The sequence below is a fragment of the Gadus macrocephalus genome, chromosome 4 (assembly GCF_031168955.1).
Source record: "Gadus macrocephalus chromosome 4, ASM3116895v1".
In the NCBI taxonomy this organism is placed as follows: domain Eukaryota; kingdom Metazoa; phylum Chordata; class Actinopteri; order Gadiformes; family Gadidae; genus Gadus; species Gadus macrocephalus.
This window is the reverse complement of record NC_082385.1, coordinates 30,349,499-30,371,718: the sequence shown is the minus strand read 5'-3', so window position 1 is coordinate 30,371,718 and position 22,220 is coordinate 30,349,499. Positions and strand designations below refer to the sequence as shown.

Sequence of the window (22,220 nt, the reverse complement as noted above, 5' to 3'; positions counted from 1 at the left end):
TAGTTGTAACTGGAGAGACGGTGAAATCCGCAAGCTGCTGACCATCATGGGAGAGAAGGTGATGCAGTCGCATTTGAAGAAGACGAAAGATTGTCGATCTAAAGAGAAAGTTCCAGACAAACTTTCCTTACAATGCTTCGTCAGCAAAGTGGTTAGCAAAGTAAAGAATATTTCGGCATTTTTGCACTTGTAAATAGTTAATTGCGTTTTAGCCTACACACGGATGTGAACTCATTCTTGCATGCGGGGGTCTTTAATTTTTTTTTTTTTGCAAGTCATTGTAAAGGGTCGTACTCTCCGTGTGAAGGCCCGCCTTCTCCTGTGAACCAAGCAAGCCAGCTCTGAGACGAAGGGGGATTTTACCCCCTTGGTTTTACACAGACAAGACATTGAAATTGCAGGGCGTGCCAAGCCGCGACCGAACCAGCTTGGCAGTGTAAAAATGCCTAATGTGTCGTTAGTGGGGATTGACCACTATTCTGTGAAAATGAAAGAATATGTCTTGTGTGTGTTTCCTTCTTTATGTGGAAAGCAGCAGACCCCAGACACCATTTCAATCAAGGTTGAAGAGGATACTGGTGGAGGCTTGCCCACCGTAGGTTGGTAATACACATTGCATCTATGCAAGCAAACGACCTGGATCAACTGAGAATGTACTCGATTCTACCTGCGCTAAAAAGCCTTGTCCTCTTTTGAAAAGCATCATGACAAGCGCCCTGCTAAAACACGAGTCAAACTTGGGAGTTGCATTTCAAAGATGGAATCAGTCAAGAGCCCAGAAGGGTTTCAAGACGGATGCCACATGAGCTGGTTTAACATTCTCAATCATCAATGAATTCATAATGCATGCAATGTTAGCTGATCAGCTTAGAGGGAAGGACACGTTGTTGCTTTTTAGTGTCAAAATATAATTATTGCGCTTGTCTCGCATGTCATGTTGTGCTCAGATCACTTTGCGCTGGTGTTCGTTGGGTGTCCTTAACCTGGCCAACCACTTGAGCTTTGAGTCTAGGGAGGAGGGGGCTGGAGGAGACGTCCCTCTCCAAAACTGTGAATCTTTGTCAGCAGTACACATTTTAAACCCTCTGTGTCAATGTTGCATACATTTAAGAGTTTCTTACACGTGTACAAATACACAATGCCTCCCTTTATGCAAATAATGTATCAAAACAACTGATTTTTCCTTTTTTTCTCCCTCTGCAGAAGACTGCGATGCCGTTGGAGACCGTAGCACTGAGCGCAACGCCACCTCAGAGATTCTTGTTGTGGACGCACCGGGCTCCTCCCACATGTCCAGTCACAGCGAGGAACTGAAGATTCTGAGCGTCTACGGAAAAGGGGAGGGCCCACTGGCGGAGGACGGCCATGACACCCTCTTCACCGCGTCAGAAGGGGAGGTCCTGAACTCGCTGTCTGCGGACCACAGCGTGGCCAAGAGCCTGGAGCGCGGCGAGCGGCTGGTCTGCCGCGAGGAGCTGAGTATGCAGGTTGGAAATCATCTTCTCATTCACCCTCCAAAAGAGAGGCTTCCTCTGTTACAACTCTAAAACAAACCCATTGAAAGCCCACACCTTTATGATTCAGCAAACGTTTTTACACCGCCAAATATGCCCGTCTTTGCCCAACTTTTCCCTTGTGTAATCTGTGCGTTTACACTGACCAAGGTAATTTATGGGCTTTATTTCGCACCCCTATTAACCCTCTCTGACCCTACACATATTGGGGGTTTCATTTTGATGTAAATGCGATAAGACAGCCTTGCGGTTCTAGGGGCGAGGCTTGGGTAGAGGTGTTGCTGCATTGTCTCTACAACAGAGACGATGCAGCGATATCAACATGAATAGTTGTAACTGGAGAGACGGTGAAATCCGCAAGCTGCTGACCATCATGGGAGAGAAGGTGATGCAGTCGCATTTAAAGAAGACGAAAGATGGTCGATTTAAGAGAAAGTACCTGCTAAACTTTCCCTACAATGCTTCGTCAGCAAAGTGGTTTACAAAAAAATAAAGATTTCGGCATTTTTGCACTTAATAGTAATAGTTAATCACATTTTATCCTACACTCAGCTTTGAACTCATTCTTGAATGCGAGGGTCTTGAATCAAAAAATATGTTAATATTTATTTGCTATTCATAGCCCCGCCTTCTCGGTGAACCAAGAAAGTCAGCTCAGAGACGAAGGCAAGGCAACTTTATTCATATAGTACTTTTCATACACAAGGCAGACTCAGTGATTCACATGTAAACATTGTCATGCAATAAAATAACTGATAAGTAAAAGAAAACATAACAAAGTTACAAAAGGCATTTTAGTATTAAAATAGAAAATAAAGGCAAAGTTAAAAAAGCTTTTTAGAAAGTGCAATGTATTTAAGATTTAGCAGAAAGCTAAAGCAAACATAAAAGTCTTCAAGGGGGAAGGGGGATTTTACCCCCTCGGTTTAACACGGGCAAGACATTGAAATTGCAGGGCGTGCCAAGCCGCGACCGAACCAGCTTGGCAGTGTAAAAAGGCATCATGTGTCATTAGTGGGGATTGACAACTATTCTGTGAAAATGAAAGAATGTGTCTTGTGTGTGTTTCCTTCTTTACGTGGAAAGCAGCAGACCCCAGACGCCATTTCAATCAAGGTTGAAGAGGATATTGGTGGAGGCTTGCCCGCCGTGGGTTAGTTATACACATTGCATCTATGCAAGCAAACGACCTGGATCAACTGAGAATGTAATTGATTCTACCCGCATCTCATGTTGTGATCAGGTCATTTTGCGCTGGTGTTCGTTGAGTGTCCTTAACCTGGCCAACCACTTGAGCTTTGAGTCTAGGGAGGAGGTTGCTGGAGGAGATGTCCCTCTCCAAAACTGTGAATCTTTGTCAGCAGTACACATTTTAAACCCTCTGTCAATGTTACATACATTTAAAGAGTTTCTTTCATGTGTACAAATACACAATGCCTCTTTTTATGCAAATAATGCATCAAAACAATGAATTTTGCCTTTTTTTTCTCCCTTTGCAGAAGACTGTGATGCCTTTGGAGACCGTAGCACTCAGCTCGGCGCCACCTCAGAGATTCTGGGTGTGGACGCCCCTGGCTCCTCCCGCATGTCCAGTCGTAGCAAGGAACTGGTGGTTAGCAAAATAAAGAATATGTTGGCATTTTTGCACTTGTAAATAGTTAATTGTGTTTTAGCCTACACTCGGATGTGAACTCATTCTTGCATGCGAGGGTCTTGAATAAAAAAATAATAATACACGGGGAAGACATTGAAATTGCAGGGCGTGCCAAGCCGCGACCGAACCAGCTTGGCAGTGTAAAAATGCCTAATCTGTCGGTAGTGGGGATTGACAACTATTCTGTGAAAATGAAAGAATGTGTCTTGTGTGTGTTTCCTTTATGTGGAAAGCAGCAGACCCCAGACACCATTTCAATCAAGGTTGAAGAGGATATTGGGGGAGGCATGCCCGCCGTAGGTTAGTAATACACATTGCATCTATGCAAGAAAACAACCTTGATCAACTGAGAATGTACTAGATTCTGCCTTCTCAGCAGGAGCCTTTGACCCTTGACCATCCAAAGGGCGTCAAGGAAAATGCATAATCAACAAATAGAAGTTAGAAGGAATGTCAAAATATATAATTCTTCCAATACACAAGTGTGTACAAAGTACATACTGAATACCTTTGTGAAAATGATTCATTAAAAACATTACTTTCTCTCTTTCTTTGTTTTCCTCTCTGAAGAAGACGGCAATGACATCAGAGACTGCAGCACGCAGCGCGGCGCCACCTCGGAGAGTCTGCGTGTGGACGCTCCTGGCTCCTCCCACATGTCAAGTCACAGCGGGGAGCTGCGCATCCTGAGCGTTTACGGACAAGGGGAGGGTCCACTGGCGGTGGACGGCCATAACGCCCTCTTTGCCGCGTCAGAACTTGAGGCCTTGAGCTCGCTGTCCAAAGACCACAGCGTGGCCACGAGCCTGAACTGCAGCGTGCAGCTCGTCCGCCTTGAGGAGCTGACTGGGCATCAGGGCGGCCGCAAGGGCCGGCCCGGTGTCTTGTGTGGAAAGGTTATTCCCAACAATGCCAATATGATTGTCCATATGAGAACTCACTCCGGGGAAAATCCCTACAAGTGTGACCAATGCACGAAGGGCTTCAGTCTGAAAAGACACTTGAAGAGCCACATGAGGACTCACTCCGGTGAGAAGCCATACAAGTGTGACCAATGCACAAAGCGCTACCGAAGGACAAGCCACCTGAAGCGCCACATAATGACTCACTCTGGGGAGAGGCCCTTTAGGTGTGACCAATGCACGAAGGGCTTCAGTCTGAAATGCGACCTGAATATCCACATGAGGACTCACTCCGGGGTGAAGCCCTACATGTGTGACCACTGCACAAAGAGCTATAGTCAGACAAGCCACCTGAAGATCCACATGAGGACTCACTCTGGGGAGAAGCCCTACAAGTGTGACCAATGCACGAAGCGGTTCAGTCTGACAAGCTACCTGAAGATCCACATGAGAACTCACGATAAGCCCTACAGGTGTGACCAATGCACGAAGCGGTTCAGTCTGACAAGCCACCTGAAGAGCCACATGAGTACTCACTCCGGGGCGAAGCCCTACAGGTGTGACCAATGCACGATGCGCTTCAGTCGGACAAGCTCCCTGAAGATCCACATGAGGACTCACTCCGGTGAGAAGCCCTACAAGTGTGACCAATGCACAAAGTCTTTCAGTCAGAAAGTCTACCTGAAGAGCCACCTGAGGACCCACTCCGGTGAGAAGCCCTACAAGTGTGACCAATGCATGAAGTGCTTCGGTCACAAAGGCACCCTGAAGCACCACATGATGACTCACTCTGGGGAGAAGCCCTACAGATGTGACCAATGCACGAAGCGCTTCAGTCAGACAAGCCAACTGAAGGTCCACATGAGGACTCACTCCGGGGTGAAGCCCTACAAGTGTGACCAATGCACGAAGGGCTTCAGTCTGAAAAGCCACTTGAGGGGCCACTTGAGTACTCACTCCGGTGAGAAGCCATACAGGTGTGACCAATGCACGAAGTGCTTCAGTCTGAAATACATCCTGAAGCGCCACATGATGACTCACTCTGGGGAGAAGCCCTACAAGTGTGACCAATGCAAGAAGTGCTTCAGTCTGAAAGGCCCCCTGAGGCACCACATGAGGACTCACTCTGGGGAGAAGCCCTACAAGTGTGACCAATGCACGAAGGGCTTCATTCTGAAAGGCCCCCTGATGGTCCACATGAGGACTCACTCCGGCGAGAAGCCCTACAAGTGTGACCAATGCAAGATGCGCTTCAGTCAGAAAGGCACCCTGAAGATCCACATGAGGACTCACTCTGGGGAGAAGCCCTACAAGTGTGACCAATGCACGATGCGCTTCAGTCAGATAGGCGGCCTGAAGATCCACCTGAGGACTCACTCCGGTTAGAAGCCCTGCCTGTTAGTGCATTGCAACGCCAGCTACAGCGACCCAAGCAATTTGAGTGTGCACATGCTCAAGCACACGGGCAATGGGGTGCTTTCACACAGGGTAACGGGGCGCTTTGATTGAGACCTCTGTCCGGTATTTGTCGAAATTACTGCTTTTTCGTTTTTCTTTTCATCAGGATTAAACACTTTCCAGCTTTTGATTCGCTTTGTTTTGCTTTGTTTTCATTTTAGTAATTTATGTCTGTGTGATAAAGAACTTATTTCTCTGACTCTTCTAACAGCAAAATATTAGGAAACTCTCACATCGTTGGTAAATACAAAGGAAACCTGTGAGGGGAGTATACCACGAACCTCGCTGAACATACCCAGGCTTTCTTGGGAAAACCTGGTTCGACAGAGACGCAACTCGCAGTCAGAGTTAAATGGTTCCACGACACTCACTTTAGATTCAATTAGTCAAACCAGGTTTTCCGCTTTAGGTTCAATGCGCGTTCCCATAAAAGGTGTGTTTATCACGTCATTTGACTCCCCCTTATCCAAAGTGAATCGAGCGTGCGTGGTGTATTATTATGAATTCCTACGAGGAATTCAAAGTCCAAATCACAGCCAAGGGGAACACGGTTGCCCATAATATGGCTAGGGTAGCGTGCTGGCAAAAAATAGCCGTCTGTGTTAATTCCTAAGTGAAAAGATGGCAATGGACATAAATAATTGTCTTGCTGATCAAATGTGTGAGTGTAAAAACCCTGCTCCGGCACTACCGGAGCAGTGGGGTGCCGCGGTGCAGCGCCCGGGGCGCAGATGGGGGTTTCAGGTGCCTTGCTCAAGGGCACCTCATCCGTGGAGGTTCGGGATTCGAACTGGCCACCCTCCGGTTACCAGTCCAACTCCTTCACCAGTATGCACGCTGCAGTTCAGGCTCTTGGCCACGCTGTGGTCTTTAGACAGCGAGCTCAAGGCCTCAAGTTCTGACGCGGCAAAGAGGGCGTTATGGCCGTCCACCGCCAACGAGATGAAGGGTGACGCACCCTAAGCAGCACCCCCACTTCCCGCGTCCCTGCTCAAGAATCTCAAACAATGGGTCCAGCTTTACGTGGTGCCTATTCCTTTGCAGCGTGCAGATGTTAGGCAGTGGAATCTGCATTTGCTGCAGGGTTTTATAACCAGTGGTCCATTTTACTTGTGTTGCTTTTTTAATTGTCTCCTTTCCTCATCGTGTTGCTCTCTTGTTAGCACTTATATATACAATATTCATCCCTGTTCCTTCACTTTGTTCTTGTTTTTCAAGTTGGATACACACACACACACACTAGAATCTAGTGTGTACATCTAGTGACTAGATGTAGTAAGGTTAAGCCACTAAAGTCAGCCTAGTCTAGTGCTACCCTTGCTAACACGAACGTGAAGCTTTCCCTCAAATTTAAAAACATAGGCTATCTAAGTAGCTTACCATACCACTCCAAATGTAAAACTGACGTTTACAAATATGCAACAATGGTCAGAAAAGTACTTGGGTATGTTTTTTATTTACAATATTGCAATCGCTGCTGTCAAAGAAAACTAAAAATATTTTCGGGAAGAAGTTTGATCATTTTAGGTTTTATGTGAGGCCGCTTTGTGAACTACAGCTCTTCGCTGCTCTCGACGCATATGATATACGTCACCACAACCGCACTTGGAACTCGGCACAGACATGGCGATCTCTCTGCTCCACTTCACCACTTTTTTTCAAGGCGAGGATAAAAGCATAGAAAGAGGTGAAAACCACTATAAGTCTGGGCATGTGGAGAGTTTTAGTTACGTGCCATCTCTGCCGAGTTCCAAGTGCGGGTGTGGTAATATATGCGTCGAGAGCATGGACATAATAAAGGATGGACCACGGACTGGAAAATGGCCGCCCATTCATTCCTATACATACTGCTCAGTGGCGCAGGGTAACATCAGGCCCGCAGGCGAGTTTATTTTTTGCAGGGTGGTAGCGGGAAGCTCGTGAATATTCATGAGGGAACTCATCCCTCATTGGCTGGGACTTGGCTCGCAGGGACTTTGTCAGAGTGCTTGTGAAAATCACGAACGCAAATAAATGAAACGTTGTTATAAATCAACACAAATCATTGTATCAATAGTGTGACACATGTTATACAGTAGTTGTTTTTAGACGAGTTAGCATTAAGAGCTAACGTTTGTTTTGGCACTTACAGAAAGGTAGCTATAGAGTTGCCGTGTAGTAGGTGGATAGGTGAAAATCAATATTAAAATTAATTTAGCCCTACGCGAAAATATTCTATGGATAGGCCTACAGATTTAATGGCCCTTCTTTCTATAATGTAATTGGTTGTGGGGTGTGGCAGAACCACTATGAACAAATATCAGAAATCATACGGTTTATTCTTATCCATCTACACCTAACCTCCAGCAGCTCCATCTCCTCAAAGTTGACATGGGTCTGGCAAATGTTGCAAGCTTGAATAAATCCTGCCATTATGCTCACTACTTCTAGAAACAGAACAGAATGGAATCTTAATGGAAATAACAAGACATGGATGGACAACAATTAGAAAAAAAAACTTGGAAACAATCACCAGCTGCCGAAAGCACTGCGATGCGCTATACATAACGTTATAAAATATAAATACTAAAAGGATTTACTACAGTAGCCCCCGTGACACATAAGTTTCACAGGGGCTTTTAGACGAGTGAGCTAACGTTTGTACTTACAGAAAGGTAGCTATAGAGTTGCCGTGTAGTTGGTGGGTATCATGTGTCACATTATTCGTTTGTACTTACAGAAAGGTAGCTATAGAGTTGCCGTGTAGTTGGTGGGTATCATGTGTCACATTATTCGTGTTGATTTATAACAACGTTTAATTCATTTGCGTTCGTGATTTTCACACAAGCCCTCTGACAAAGTCCCAGCGAGCCAAGTCCCAGCCAATCAGGGATGAGCTTCCCGCTACCACCCTGCAAAAAAAAAAATCGCATCCTGGGGGCCTGGGTCGAGAGCAGCGAAGAGCTGTAGTTCTTCTTCTCCTTCAGTTTCCGGCATTTTGGACGCTGTCCAGCGTATTACTGCCCTCCACAGGTCCGATGAATGACTACATTTTTACATATAGTCCTGTTCTATGCAGGAACTGCAGAACTGCCCTAGAGATCAGTTTATGATTATCAGTGCCCAAACAGGGAACAAACTGAAAAAGCCTGACCTCCAAGTCCCAAGACCAACAGTCTACCAAATAGTGCATGTCTTTCTGTCCTATATTTTCTACACTCCAGAAAAACCTGTTTTACTGTCTCAGAACTCCCACATTCACATAAACCAGAAACATGTTTTCCTACAATAAATAAAAAAATATTTAGCCCACAGTGACCCAGCCTCAATCTACACAGTTTACTCAGCTCGGGCAGCACCCAATATGGCATAGGTAGCCAGCTTGTATGTTCCGCTACACTAACCTGTTCCAAACCCAGCCGCACAGCCCACTGATTTATATTTACAAAAAATGTTTTATACTTATTGGCTCTGTCAGACTCTTGTAACAGGCACCTTGCTGGAAAAGTTTGATGTGTCCCACTTAGTTGTACCCAGTACTGCAACCCTAACTTAATGCGCCTTAACCATAAGGGCATTTCTCCCATTTCAATAAGCAGAGCAGGGACTGGGGAAGGAGCTATAGTTCACAAAGCGGCCTCACATAAAACCTAAAATTATCAAACTTCTTCATGAACATTTTTAGTTTTCTTTGCATGAAAAATTATCATTTAAATCCACAAACAACTTATGTGTAATCCAGGGCATATAAAGACTGGGACCAGAAAATAATTATTTTCTCTCCATTGACACCCATACATATCTTTCGATCTCATAAGTCCCATGAGCTCTACCGGAAGGGGCGTGACTTCGCCACTCTATTTTTCCCGACCGCCCATGAGAAAAGTAGCTACGACCGCGTGAGCTGCTCAACACACCCATACCGGTAGTTCTTTCCTGGAGTAACATAGTTTGCAAGCATGGAAGTTGCTCAGTGTTGGGATGTACAAATGATCACAAAAGTCTATGTTTAGTTCCTTCATCCGAGCCTATTTTATCTGGAAACGCGCCAAACATTTCGCCGACTTCCTCAACTTGGTCCAATACAAAGCTGGACTTGCTGAACGTCTGGAAATGGAGTCCGGATAAGTTCCAACACTCCTCGGCTCAGCTACAAACCTCGGACAAGTAAGTCAACTACCGCTGTATCATTGTGTTGCTTTACTGTATATGGTTACCTTGTTACCCTAGCATTAGCTATACAGCTACCAGCGCAGTTACTATCTCTAATGTAACGGTAGATGGCATCAGGTATGTGTGTGAATACACACACTGTAATGCGAGTGTTGGGACACTTCTTTGTTATTTGGATAAACGTTCCGACTGATTCACACGTGAATGGGCACAGTTCAGCAAAGGGGGTACATACACTGATCTCTACTGCTTGGATACCAAGGGAATGTCCCGAATCTTTAACAATGTCTGCTCACCATACTACAAACGAATACAACTGTTTTCCAGCTACGTGACCGCAGTAGTTCTAGCGTTTTCACAACCCTCTAATTATGCCGCGTTTCCGCTGTAGGGTGCGGAACGGATCGGATCGCAAAGGTGCGGTAGGGAGGGGGTGGTATGTATAACATCGTAAACAACGTCTTCCTCCCCAAGAATGCAGACGGACGTCTCCACCTCCTTGTTCGCCCAAGCAAGCGTTTTACGCAACATGTTAATTGTAAAGAATAATAACTCGAGGCTGCTGTTTGTTTGTTTTTTATCCCCGCGTCGCCCGGAAGTGACGATTCTGTCGACCAATCAACGGAGGGGGTGTGTAGCTAGAATTTCCCGGGACCCTTTCAGGCGTCTCGTTTTCGGTACCCCAACGGAGTAGTCCCGAGAACGAGGCCAGAACGGGTACGGCAAAGTCCGGGTCACGCCCACTTTTGGCGGTGGAAACGCGACCCGATCCGCACCTATCCGATCCGTTCCGCACCCTGCAGTCGAAACACGGCATTAGTCCACCATAACCTTATTTTCACTTTGAGCACTCCCCTCCCTCTACCCATTAAACAGCTTCTAGCTCTTTTCAGGCTGCCCTTGAAAATTAGAATTTTGTCTTTAAATTGTTCTCCTGGGTAAATAAAGGTTAATAATAATAATAATGACCTCCGTTACAGCTCGTAACTTGCGGTCTAAAATGTGTCCCGGGAACGCAGCATAATGTTATGCATCGATCTGGTCTGAGTTCACATGTAGTGAGTTGCGGGTTTGACTGCCACACCCACTCATATTTTTACATTCAGCTGCTTCTCTCAAGGGATGTTGCCTGCCATACAGACTACCTGGTAACAAATAATGTAGCCACACGGCTATCCTTAAAGACTTTGCTGCCCCATTTTACAAGTGAAGGTATGTACTTTCCACTTTGAGTACATTTACTTGATGTAGTAGATTCTAGGCAGCATAGATTCTAGGCTGTTGCTAGACTCTAACTGCGCTAACAAGCCATTTGGAAAAGCATCATGACCAGCGCCCTGCTAAACTTGAGTCAAACTTGGGAGTTGTATTTCAAAGATGGAATCAGTCAAGAGCCCAGAAGGTTTTCAGGAGAGATGCCACATGAGCTGTTTATTATTCTCAAACATCAATGAATTCAAAATGTATAAATGTTAGCTGATCAGCTTACCGTTATTGTCAAAATAGAATAATTGCGCTTGTCTCGCATGTCGTGTTGTGCTGCTCGGATCATTTTGCGCTGGTGTTCGTTCAGTGTCCTCCAACTGGCCCCCGCTTGAGCTTTGAGGCTAGGGGGAGGGTGCTGGAGTAGACATCCCTCTCTAAAACTCACAAACACATTTTAAACCCTCTGTGTCTGCGAAGAATTTGAAGAACATAGCCCGCAGCGCAGCGGCACCTCAGAGAGTCTGGGTGTGGACGCCCCTGGCTCCTCCCACATGTCCAGTCACAGCAGGGAGCTGCGGATCCTGAGCGTTTACGGAAAAGGGGAGGGCCCACTGGCGGTGGACGGCCATGACACCCTCTTCACCGCGTCCGAAGTGGAGGCCCTGAACTCGCTGTCTGCGGACCACAGCGTGGTCAAGAGCCTGGAGCGCGGCGAGCGGCTTGTCTGCCGCGAGGAGCTGAGTGTGCAGGTTGGAGATGATCTTCTTATTCACTCTCCAAAAGAGAGGCTTCATCTGTTACAACTCCAGCACACAGCCTTATAAAGCACACACCTTTATGAATCAATGAGTCGTAAGTGGGGATTAATAACTATTCTTTGCAAATGAAAGAATGTCTTTTGTGTGTGTTTCCTTCTTTATGTGGAAAGCAGCAGACCCCAGACACCATTTCAATCAAGGTTGAAGAGGATATTGGTGGAGGCATGCCTGCTGTAGGTTAGTAATACACATTGCATACATGCAAGCAAACAACCTGGATCAACTGAGAATGTACTCTATTCTAACTGCGCTGAAAAGCCTGGTCCTCTTTGGAAAAGCATCATGACCAGCGCCCTGTTAAACACGAGTCAAACTTGGGGGTTGTATTTCAAAGATGGATAAGTTCAATATCCATACTGCCATGAGTACCCTTAAACTTAGTACACTATCCGCACTCACTAAGTGCGCTAATTTTCAGATGTCAGTGTTGTTCCAAATCGAATGCTCCGTGGTGCACAAACCGGAAATTACGATCACGACTGCGGCCGCGGCTCCTTCCCCGCAATAAACATCCCGCTTTGAACGGTGAACTCTTTATGCCTAGCTGCTATAAAAGCTATTAAAACTACAAAATGACTCCATTAATGCATGCTATGTGGAAAATGCGCAAACTTTGGCTTAGCCTGACTCCGCCCTCTTCCGCTACCCAGCTAAGATTGCTGCCGTTGAGTAGAAAATGTGTAAATCGATCCACACTTCGCGATTTGACCGTTTTGAGTACACCATGGGTCCTTTCAGTACTTATTTTCGCCCGATCTTGGATTGGAACGCCCTACGTACTCATACTAAGGCTAGTAAGTATGGATATTGGAACACAGCATTGTTATCGTCAAAATAGAATAGTTGCGGTTCTCTCGCATTTCATGTGCTCAGATCATTTTGCGCTCATTTTGCGCTGTCGTTCGTTCAGTGTCCTCCACCTGGCCCCCGCTTGAGTTTTGAGTCTAGGGGGGAGGGTGCTGGAGGAGACATCCCTCTCCAAAACTCTGAATCTTTGTCTGCAGTACACATTTTAAACCCTCCGTCTCAATATTTCATAAACATTAGGGCTTTAACAAAAAACCAACTCCCGATTCGGTTTGTATCAAGATTTTTGACCCACGGTTCGATACATCCCACGATTTTTTTTAATATATTTTTTTTTTATTTAAACAACACTTGTATAACAATAAACGAAATTTAACTTTTAATAAAAAAAAAATTGGAATACTGATCAGATTTGAACAGAAAGAATACTATTAATGTATCGCTATTTTAATAAATAAATCACAAAGATTGCAGTTGGAGGATGCTTGCAGGTAGGCAAAAACCCTCAACTAGTTTTGTGGTTTCGTCAAAGATCCTATCGTGGATTCTTATTAGGTTATATAGCTTAATTAATGACATAATCAGGCCGTATAGAATGCAACATGTTTAATAGCCTCACTTTCAAATAGATGGGGAAAAAACATGAACGTCTGGTTCGCAATAACGAGGCATAGTTTTACGAGTGGCGGGTGTATGGCGTGAATGGCAGTCTGCGTATGTGTGTGTGAGTGACGTCAGCGAGTGAGTGGACGAGCGAGGAGAGCGAGCGGTAGCGTGTGTGTGTCTAGTGAAGAAACAATAGTTTCCGGTAGAATAAAGTACAAAAGTCAATCGGTGGCCGCTTCATTCCGACCTATAAGCAGACCAACTGCCGTTCAAAGCACACAAAACACGAGAGACAGGGATCACACAGGCTATTTTTTCGCATTTGTCCCACTCTGGATAAATGTCGTTTATCGCATATGAGGACTTCCCAGGCTGTGGAGAAATGCAATCCTCCGTAGCCACGGAGAGCTGTCATCACAGAGAGGGCATCTCGTCGCAGACTTAAGGCATCGATAAAAGGGGGCGGTGTCAGCAGACTATTGTTTAGACTGGTTATTAGCAAATTTCCATCTGACAATTTGACCGGAGAGTTAGAAAGGGCGTATCGCTCTTCTGCCTTCTCACACCGCGAGACAGGTTCGTGGCTTTGTGTGTCGGGATTCCGGTTTCGATATGCATATCGTTACAGCCCTAATAAACATACATTTAAATAGTTTATTTCATGTGTACAAATACACACTTCCTCCTTTTATGCAAACAGTGTATCAAAATAATTACTTGGTCTTTTTTTCCTCCCTCTGCAGAAGACTGCGATGCCTTTGGAGACCGTAGCACGCAGCGCGGCGCCACCTCGGAGAGTCTGGGTGTGGACGGCCCTGGCTCCTCCCACATGTCCAGTCACAGCGGGGAGCTGAAGATCCTGAGCGTCTACGGTAAAGGGGAGGGCCCACTGGCGGTGGACGGCCATGACACCCTCTTCACCTCGTCAGAAGTGGAGGACCTGAACTCGCTGTCTGCGGACCACAGCGTGGCCAAGAGACTGGCGCGCGGCGAGCGGCTGGTCCGCCACGAACAGCTGAGTATGCAGGTTGGAAATCATTCAACATTCAAAAGAGAGGCTTCCTCTGTTACAACTCTTAAACAGACCCATTGAAAGCGCACACCTTTATGATTCAGTAAACGTTTTTACACTGCCAAATATGCCCGTCTTGTGCCCAACTTTTCCCCTGTGATCCGCGCGTTTACATTGACCGAGGTAATTTACGGGCTTTATTTCGCACCCCTTTTAACCCTCTCTGACCCTACACATATTGGTTTGATTTTGATGTAAATGTGATAAGTCAGCTTTGCAGTTCTAGGGGCGAGGCTTGGGTAGAGGTGTTGCTGCATTGTCTCTACAACAGAGACGATGCAGCGATATCAACATGAATAGTTGTAGCTGGAGAGAAGGTGAAATCCGCGAGCTGCTGACCATCATGGGAGAGAAGGTGATGCAGTCGCATTTGAAGAAGACAAAAGATTGTCGATCTAAGCGAAAGTATGAAGGCCCGCCTTCTCCTGTGAACCAAGCAAGCCAGCTCTGAGACGAAGGGGGATTGTACCCCTGTGGTTTTGCACAGGCAAGACATTGAAATTGCAGGGCGTGCCAAGCCGCGACCGATCCAGCTTGGCAGTGTAAAAATGCTTAATGTGTCGTTAGTGGGGATTGACAGCTATTCTGTGAAAATGAAAGAATATGTCTTGTGTGTGTTTCCTTCTTTATGTGGAAAGCAGCAGACCCCAGACACCATTTCAATCAAGGTTGAAGAGGATATTGGTGAAGGCTTGCCCGCCGTAGGTTAGTAATAAACATTGCATCTATGCAAGCAAACGACCTGGATCAACTGAGAATGTACTCGATTCTGCCTGCGCTATAAAGTCTTGTCCTCCTTTTGAAAAGTATCATGACCAGCGCCCTGCTAAAACAGGAGTCAAATTTGGGAGTTGCATTTCAAAGATGGAATCATTCAAGAGCCCAGAAGGGTTTCAAGACAGATGCCACCTGAGCTGGTTTGTCATTCTCAAACATCAATGAATTCATGCAATGTTGGCTGATCAGCTTCGAGGGAAGCACACGTTGTTGCTTTTTAGTGTCAAAATATAATTATTGTGCTTGCCTCGCATGTCATGTTGTGCTCGGATCACTTTTGCGCTGGTGTGCGTTGAGCATCCTTAACCTGGCCAACCACTTGAGCTTTGAGTCTAGGGAGGAGGGTGCTGGAGGAGACGTCCCTCTCCAAAACTGTGAATCTTTGTCAGCAGTACACATTTTAAACCCTCTGTGTCAATGTTGCATACATTTAAAGAGTTTATTTCATGTGTACAAATACACAATGCCTCCCTTTATGCAAATAATGTATCAAAACAATAACTTTTTCCTTTTTTTTTTCTCCCTCTGCAGAAGACTGCGATGCCTTTGGAGACCGTAGCACTCAGCGCAACGCCAACTCAAAGATTCTGGGTGTGGACGCCCCTGGCTCCTCCCACTGGTCCAGTCGTAGCGAGGAACTGATGGTTAGCAGAATAAAGAATATGTTGGGATTTTTGCACTTGTAAATAGTTTATCGTGTTTTAGCCTACGCTCGGATGTGAACTCATTCTTGCATGCGAGGGTCTTGAATAAAAATACACAGGTAAGACATTGAAATTGCAGGACGTGCCAAGCCGCGACCGAACCAGCTTGGCAGTGTGAAAACGCCTAATCTGTCGGTAGTGGGGATTGACATCTATTCTGTGAAAATGAAAGAATGTCTTGTGTGTGTTTCCTTCTTTATGTGGAAAGCAGCAGACCCCAGACACCATTTCAATCAAGGTTGAAGAGGATATTGGGGGAGTCTTGCCCGCCGTAGGTTAGTAATACACATTGCATCTATGCAAGAAAAGAACGTTGATAAACTGAGCATGTACTCGAATCTGCCTTCTCAGCAGGAGCCTTTAACCCTTGACCATCCAAAGGGCGACAAGGAAAATGCATAATCAACAAATAGAAGTTAGAAAGAATGTCCAAATATAATTCTTCCAATACACAAGTGTGTACTAAGTACATACTGTATACCTTTGTGAAATGATTAATTAAAACATTACTTTCTCTCTTTCTCTGTTTTTCTCTGTGAAGAAGACGGCATTAACATTAGAGACTGCAGCACGCAGCGCGGCGCCACCTCGGAGAGTCTGCGTGTGGACGCCCCTGGCTCCTCCCACATGTCCAGTCACAGCGGGGCGCTGAAGATCCTGAGCGTCTACGGTAAAGGGGAGGGCCCACTGGCGGTGGACGCCCATGACACCCTCTTCACGGCGTCAGAAGTGGACTCGCTGTCTGCGGACCACAGCGAGGCCAAGAGCCTGGAGCGTGGCGAGCGGCTGGTCCACCGCGAGGAGCTGAGTGTGCAGGTTGGAAATCATTCAACATTCAAAAGAGAGGCTTCCTCTGTTACAACTCTAAAACCGACCCATGGAAAGCCCACACCTTTATCATTCAGTAAACGTTTTTACACTGCCAAATATGCCCGTCTTTTGCCCAACTTTTCCCCTGTGTGATCCGCGCGTTTACACTGACCAAGGTTATTTACAGGCTTTATTTCGCACCCCTTTTAACCCTCTCTGACCCTACACATATTGGCGGTTTCATTTTGATGTAAATGCGATAAGACAGCTTTGCAGTTCTAGGGACGTGGCTTGGGTAGAGGTGTTGCTGCATTGTCTCTACAACAGAGACGATGCAGCGATATCAACATGAATAGTTGTAACTGGAGAGAAGGTGAAATTCGCGAGCTGTTGACCATCATGGGAGAGAAGTTGATGCAGGCGCATTTGACGAAGACGAAAGATTGTCGATCTAACCGAAGGTACCAGGCAAACTTTCCTTACAATGCTTCGTCAGCAAAGTGGTTAGCAAAGTAAAGAATATTTCGGTATTTTTGCACTTGTAAATAGTTAATCGCGTTTTAGCCTACACTCAGATGTGAACTCATTCTTGCATGCGAGGGTCTTGAATCAAAAGATTTTTTATTTTTTTTTTGCAATTCATTGTAAAGAGTCGTACTCTCCGTGTGAAGGCCCGCATTCTCCTGTGAACCAAGCAAGCCAGCTCTGAGACGAAGGGGGATTTTACCCCCTTGGTTTTGCACAGGCAAGGCATTGAAATTGCAGGGCGTGCCAAGCTGCGACCGAACCAGCTTGGCAGTGTAAAAATGCTTAATGGGTCGTTAGTGGGGATTGACAACTATTCTGTGAAAATTCAAGAATATGTCTTGTGTGTGTGTTTCCTTCTTTATGTGGAAAGCAGCAGACCCCAGACACCATTTCAATCAAGGTTGAAGAGGATACTGGTGGAGGCTTGCCTGCCGCAGGTTGGTAATACACATTGCATCCATGCAAGCAAACGACCTGGATCAACTGAGAATGTACTCTATTCTACCTGCGCTAAAAAGCCTGGTCCTCCTTTGAAAAGCATCATGACAAGCGCCCTGCTAAAACACGAGTCAAACTTGGGGGTTGCATTTCAAAGATGGAATCATTCAAGAGCCCAGAAGGGTTCCAAGACAGATGCCACATGAGCTGGTTTATCATTCTCAAACATTACTGAATTCATAATGCATGCAATGTTGGCTGATCAGCTTCGAGGGAAGGACACGTTGTTGTGCTCGGATCACTTTTGCGCTGGTGTTCGTTGAGTGTCCTTAACCTGGCCAACCACTTGAGCTTTGAGTCTAGGGAGGAGGGGGCTGGAGGAGACGTCCTTCCCCAAAACTGTGAATCTTTGTCTGCAGTACACATTTTAAACCCTGTGTCAATGTTGCATACATTTAGGGCCCCGTCCACACGAAGCCGAAACAGGCGAAACTGTAACGGTTTCGATCTATCCGATTTCGCAGTATCTCCGTAAAGACGGAGTCAAGCGAAACCGGGTAGATCTGTAGAAACGCTGTAGTACACATTCCAGGCCCATAAGGGGCGCTGCTTCTGCTTCAGAAATCCTTGCTGTTGTGAGTACTGAGACTCTGCGGGCTTAAGTCATTGGCTAGAGGGTCGAGGGGTGGGGCGATGACGTCATGGTTTACGGTTTCAGTCGGTTTCAGGCGTCCACATGAATCCAAAACGAACCCGGATAGATTTGAAACCACCTCTGAGGGTGGTTTCAGAAGTTTGCGGTTTCGGTCAGCGGATTCGCCGGCTTCGTGTGGACGGAAGGCCGAACCGTACAAGACCTTTGCGGTTTCGCCATGAAATCGGCTTCGTGTGGACGGGGCCTTAAAGAGATTCTTTCATGCCTACAAATACATGCAAATATAATACATCCCTTTATGCAAATAATGTATGTATAATGTATCAAAACAATAACTTTTTCCTCTTTTTTTTTTTCTCCCTCTGCAGAAGACTGGGATGCCTTTGGAGACCGTAGCAATCAGCGCAACGCCACCTCAAAGATTCTGGGTGTGGACGCCCCTGGCTTCTCCCACATGTCCAGTCGTAGAGAGGAACTGGTGGTTAGCAGAATAATATATAAATATGTTGGGATTTTTGCACTTGTAAATAGTTAATCGTGTTTTAGCCTACGCTTAGATGTGAACTCATTCTTGCATGCAAGGGTCTTGAATAAAAATACACAGGTAAGACATTGATATTGCAGGACGTGCCAAGCCGCGACCGAACCAGATTGGCAGTGTAAAAACGCCTAATCTGTCGGTGGTGGGGATTGACATCTATTCTGTGTAAATGAAAGAATGTCTTGTGTGTTTCCTTATGTGGAAAGCAGCAGACCCCAGACACCATTTCAATCAAGGTTGAAGAGGATATTGTTGGAGGCATGCCCACCGTAGGTTAGTAATACACATTGCATCTATGCAAGAAAACAATCTTGATAAACTGAGCATGTACTCGAATCTGCCTTCTCAGCAGGAGCCTTTTACCATTGACCATCCAAAGGGCGACAAGGAAAATGTATAATCTACAAATAGAAGTTAGAAAGAATGTCAAGATATAATTCTTCCAATACACAAGTGTGTACTAAGTACATACTGTATACCTTTGTGAAATGATTAATTAAAACATTACTTTCTCTCTTTCTCTGTTTTTCTCTCTGAAGAAGACGGCATTAACATTAGAGACTGCAGCACGCAGCGCGGTGCCACCTCGGAGAGTCTGCGTGTGGACGCCCCTGGCTCCTCCCACATGTCCAGTCACAGCGGGGCACTGAAGATCCTGAGCGTCTACGGTAAAGGGGAGGGCCCACTGGCGGTGGACGCCCATGACACCCTCTTCACCGCGTCAGAAGTGGAGGCCTTGAGCTCGCTGTCCGCTGACCACAGCGTGGCCAAGAGCCTGAACTGCAGCGTGAGGCTCGTCCGCCTTGAGGAGCTGACTGGGCATCAGGGCGGCCGCAAGGGCCGGCCCGGTGTCTTGTGTGGAAAGGTTATTCCCAACAATGCCAATATGATCGTCCACATGAGGACCCGACCAGTCGAGAAGCGGTACGGGTGCGAACAATGCACGAAGAGCTTCACTTACCTATTCAAACTGAAGAACCACATGAGGACTCACACCGGCGAGAAGCCCTACAGCTGTGACCAATGCACGAAGATCTTCAGTCAGCATTACGAACTGAAGAACCACATGAGGACTCACTCCCGCGAGAAGCCCTACAGCTGTGACCAATGCATGAAGAGCTTCAGTCAGCAATACGATCTGAAGAACCACATGAGGACTCACACCGGCGAGAGGCCCTACGGGTGCGACCAATGCATCAAGCGCTACAGTCAGAAAGGCAAGCTGAGCATCCACATGAGGACTCACTCCGGGGAGAAGCCCTACAGGTGTGACCAATGCGCAAAGCGCTACAGTCACAGCTCCACCCTCAAGATCCACATGAGGACTCACACCGGTGAGAAACCCCACAGGTGTGACCAATGCACGAAGTGCTTCAGTCAAAGTGAACACCTGAAGAGCCACATGAAGACTCACACCGGGGAGAAACCTTACAGCTGTGACCATTGCACAAAGCGCTTTGCTCGGCATTGCAACCTTAATGTCCACATGAAGACTCACACCGGTGAGAAGTTTAATTTCTAACACAAGGTTAGTTTTGTTTCTAACATGAGAATCAGGCTCTTTGTCCAAAATTCCGAACTACCCCTTTAAAGGGATGCTTTGACGCCTGTATCCACGTGCTGCTTTTTTTTCATCGTGATTAAACGCTTTCCAACTTTTGATTCGCCATGTTTTTATTTTTGAGAAATGATGTCTGAGATGAAAAATAACTTGGTTAGAGGACACGTCTGACTGCAAAACATTTGATATATCTTTAGAGCTTAATCAAAAAACCTTTCTCACATGCACACCCATCGCGAGTGACGGCTATGCGCACACATGCACACCCATAGCGAGTGACGTAGGACGTAAAGTCCCGGTAAGTCCCGCCCAGGTCGAAGTGGCGTCGATTTAGAGAGTCAGACCTTGGGTGTTTTGAAAGGCGCCTCTAAATTAAATGTATTATTATTATTATTATTAATCATGGGAAGAAACAGGCAGCAAAGTTACCAAGCATTTGCTCAATTGCAAACGCAAACTATCTTAAAACCTTTCAATTAGACGGCACGGGAGGTATCTCTAGTGCCAAGGAGAATGTATATAAATTACTTTAAATTGACTTAATTATGTAAACGGGGTTCATATCATTTTTATACAACGGGGGACCTAAATCCAGCGATCTGATTGGTTCCCAACTGTTGTATAATGAGCATATACATAACTGCTATGACGCCCGATCATTTTGTGAAAGTTTGCATATCATTCCGCGCCTGGAAGTAGAAACGGTTACAAAGTAAAACATGTGTTGGATGATGGAGAGGGTGTCAATGTTGTTACTCTGGGAGTGAGTAAGGCGATGGAGAGACTAACGAAAGCTTAGGCACACGGCGAGTTAACCGCTCCATAGGATAAATTGCCGGCGAACCGCTCTATCGGAGCCTTCTCTCGGAGGGACGCTAAAGTGTGTTGCATAGCGACCGTCGATGCATAGCGGCAGCCAGGAGGGATACTTTTTTGTATTCTTTAACAAAACAGCTACTTTGACTTTCTTTGTTTCTTTTTAAATGTAGTGTGTCTATGACTTTCGTTTTGCCATAACAGTAACCGTTGTATAAAAGCAATAGATCACTTCAGTCAGTGGCATTTGGTCATTATACCACTGTGAAGGGGGTCGCCGGCCCTGGTTTAATGAGCACATACCACAGCCTGGCGTCATCTATTGCTTAAGCATACAATTGTATATTGAAGCTACGCTTGATATTTCCACAACTAGGCTATGTCATTACCTCTACCTTTGTTATTAGAAAAAGCCTGCAAAGTTCACTTTAATCGTTAGACTGCAATTAAACCCCACATTATACATGATTGTTTGTTTCACTTACCTTTTGGCATGTCCTTAATGCCATCTACCTCTTGTTTTGACTTTCTAATTGCTGTATTTCTACTGCCATTATTTACTAGTTCATATCTTGGATACTATCACAATCTGCAATCGTGGTTGAAGATCGTCCACTTAAAAAGGTCACTGGTTAAATGTCTAGATCTCAGTGATGCTTGAGTCAGTTCATTCCGGTCCTCTCTAGAATGCAGCATTATTCTAATGGGACAGTGAGAAGATTCCTAGCATTGGGCACCCTTCACTCCTTGTTTGTCTGACGAAAGTTAAACGAAAACCTAATAAATGTATCATGTAAACTTCAAGTCTACAAGATACCAATGAATGGTGTGAATGAGAATGTGAATTTTTTTTTTACATTTGGAATCAAACATTTGACACATTGCATCAAGGGATAATATCTTGTACATTATGCTGATTACATGGATCCTTTCTTAACAAATCGGACACAAAATATAACTTGACAATGAGAATATATTCATTGGCGTATTATCTTCTATAGGCCTGGGTCCACGTCAACACAAAACAAACATGGCTGAAATTTTCATAGGGACAATTAAATATTTTGATATAGATTTGTCATTAAAAAAATATTGTTTTACATTTGTATCGAAATGTGTATTTTTTTTTCATAATAGTCGTTAAGCGATTGTATATGACGTTTAATTTGTTAGTTATTATAAAGTTCTTTCAGATCTCACC

The 22,220-nt window shown here is 45.5% G+C and overlaps 2 protein-coding genes across 9 annotated transcripts in view; both read left to right on the top strand.

The window, feature by feature from the left end:
- LOC132455180 (zinc finger protein 431-like) overlaps positions 1-5,658 on the top strand; it is a 66,247-nt gene extending 60,589 nt beyond the window's left edge. The window contains exons 4-9 of one of the 3 annotated variants that reach the window (XM_060048972.1): positions 536-599; positions 1,204-1,487; positions 2,601-2,667; positions 3,014-3,126; positions 3,402-3,468; positions 3,739-5,658. In XM_060048972.1, the coding sequence (XP_059904955.1) occupies positions 536-599; positions 1,204-1,487; positions 2,601-2,667; positions 3,014-3,126; positions 3,402-3,468; positions 3,739-5,456 (2,313 nt within the window). In that variant the 3' untranslated portion in view covers positions 5,457-5,658. Of the gene's footprint in view, positions 1-532; positions 600-1,203; positions 1,488-2,600; positions 2,668-3,013; positions 3,127-3,401; positions 3,469-3,738 lie in introns of all 3 variants that reach the window. The other 2 variants (XM_060048971.1, XM_060048970.1) reach the window with 2 other exon arrangements.
- Positions 5,659-8,464: 2,806 nt separating this feature from the next.
- Positions 8,465-21,823, top strand: LOC132455193 (zinc finger protein 251-like). 6 transcript variants are annotated; one of them, XM_060048998.1, is made up of 13 exons: positions 8,465-9,674; positions 10,801-10,892; positions 11,364-11,635; positions 11,815-11,881; positions 13,861-14,144; positions 14,828-14,894; positions 15,498-15,610; positions 15,882-15,945; positions 16,212-16,486; positions 17,382-17,445; positions 18,470-18,582; positions 18,852-18,915; positions 19,182-21,823. In XM_060048998.1, the coding sequence occupies exons 3-13, from the start codon at positions 11,438-11,440 to the stop codon at positions 20,162-20,164; spliced, it is 2,292 nt and encodes a 763-aa protein (XP_059904981.1). In that variant the 5' UTR covers positions 8,465-9,674; positions 10,801-10,892; positions 11,364-11,437; the 3' UTR covers positions 20,165-21,823. The 6 variants fall into 6 exon arrangements, with proteins under 6 accessions (XP_059904981.1, XP_059904982.1, XP_059904983.1 ...); XM_060048999.1 differs by having other exon boundaries at positions 10,787-10,892; XM_060048996.1 differs by having other exon boundaries at positions 9,557-9,674; positions 10,072-10,892; positions 11,818-11,881.
- Positions 21,824-22,220: the final 397 nt, after the last annotated feature.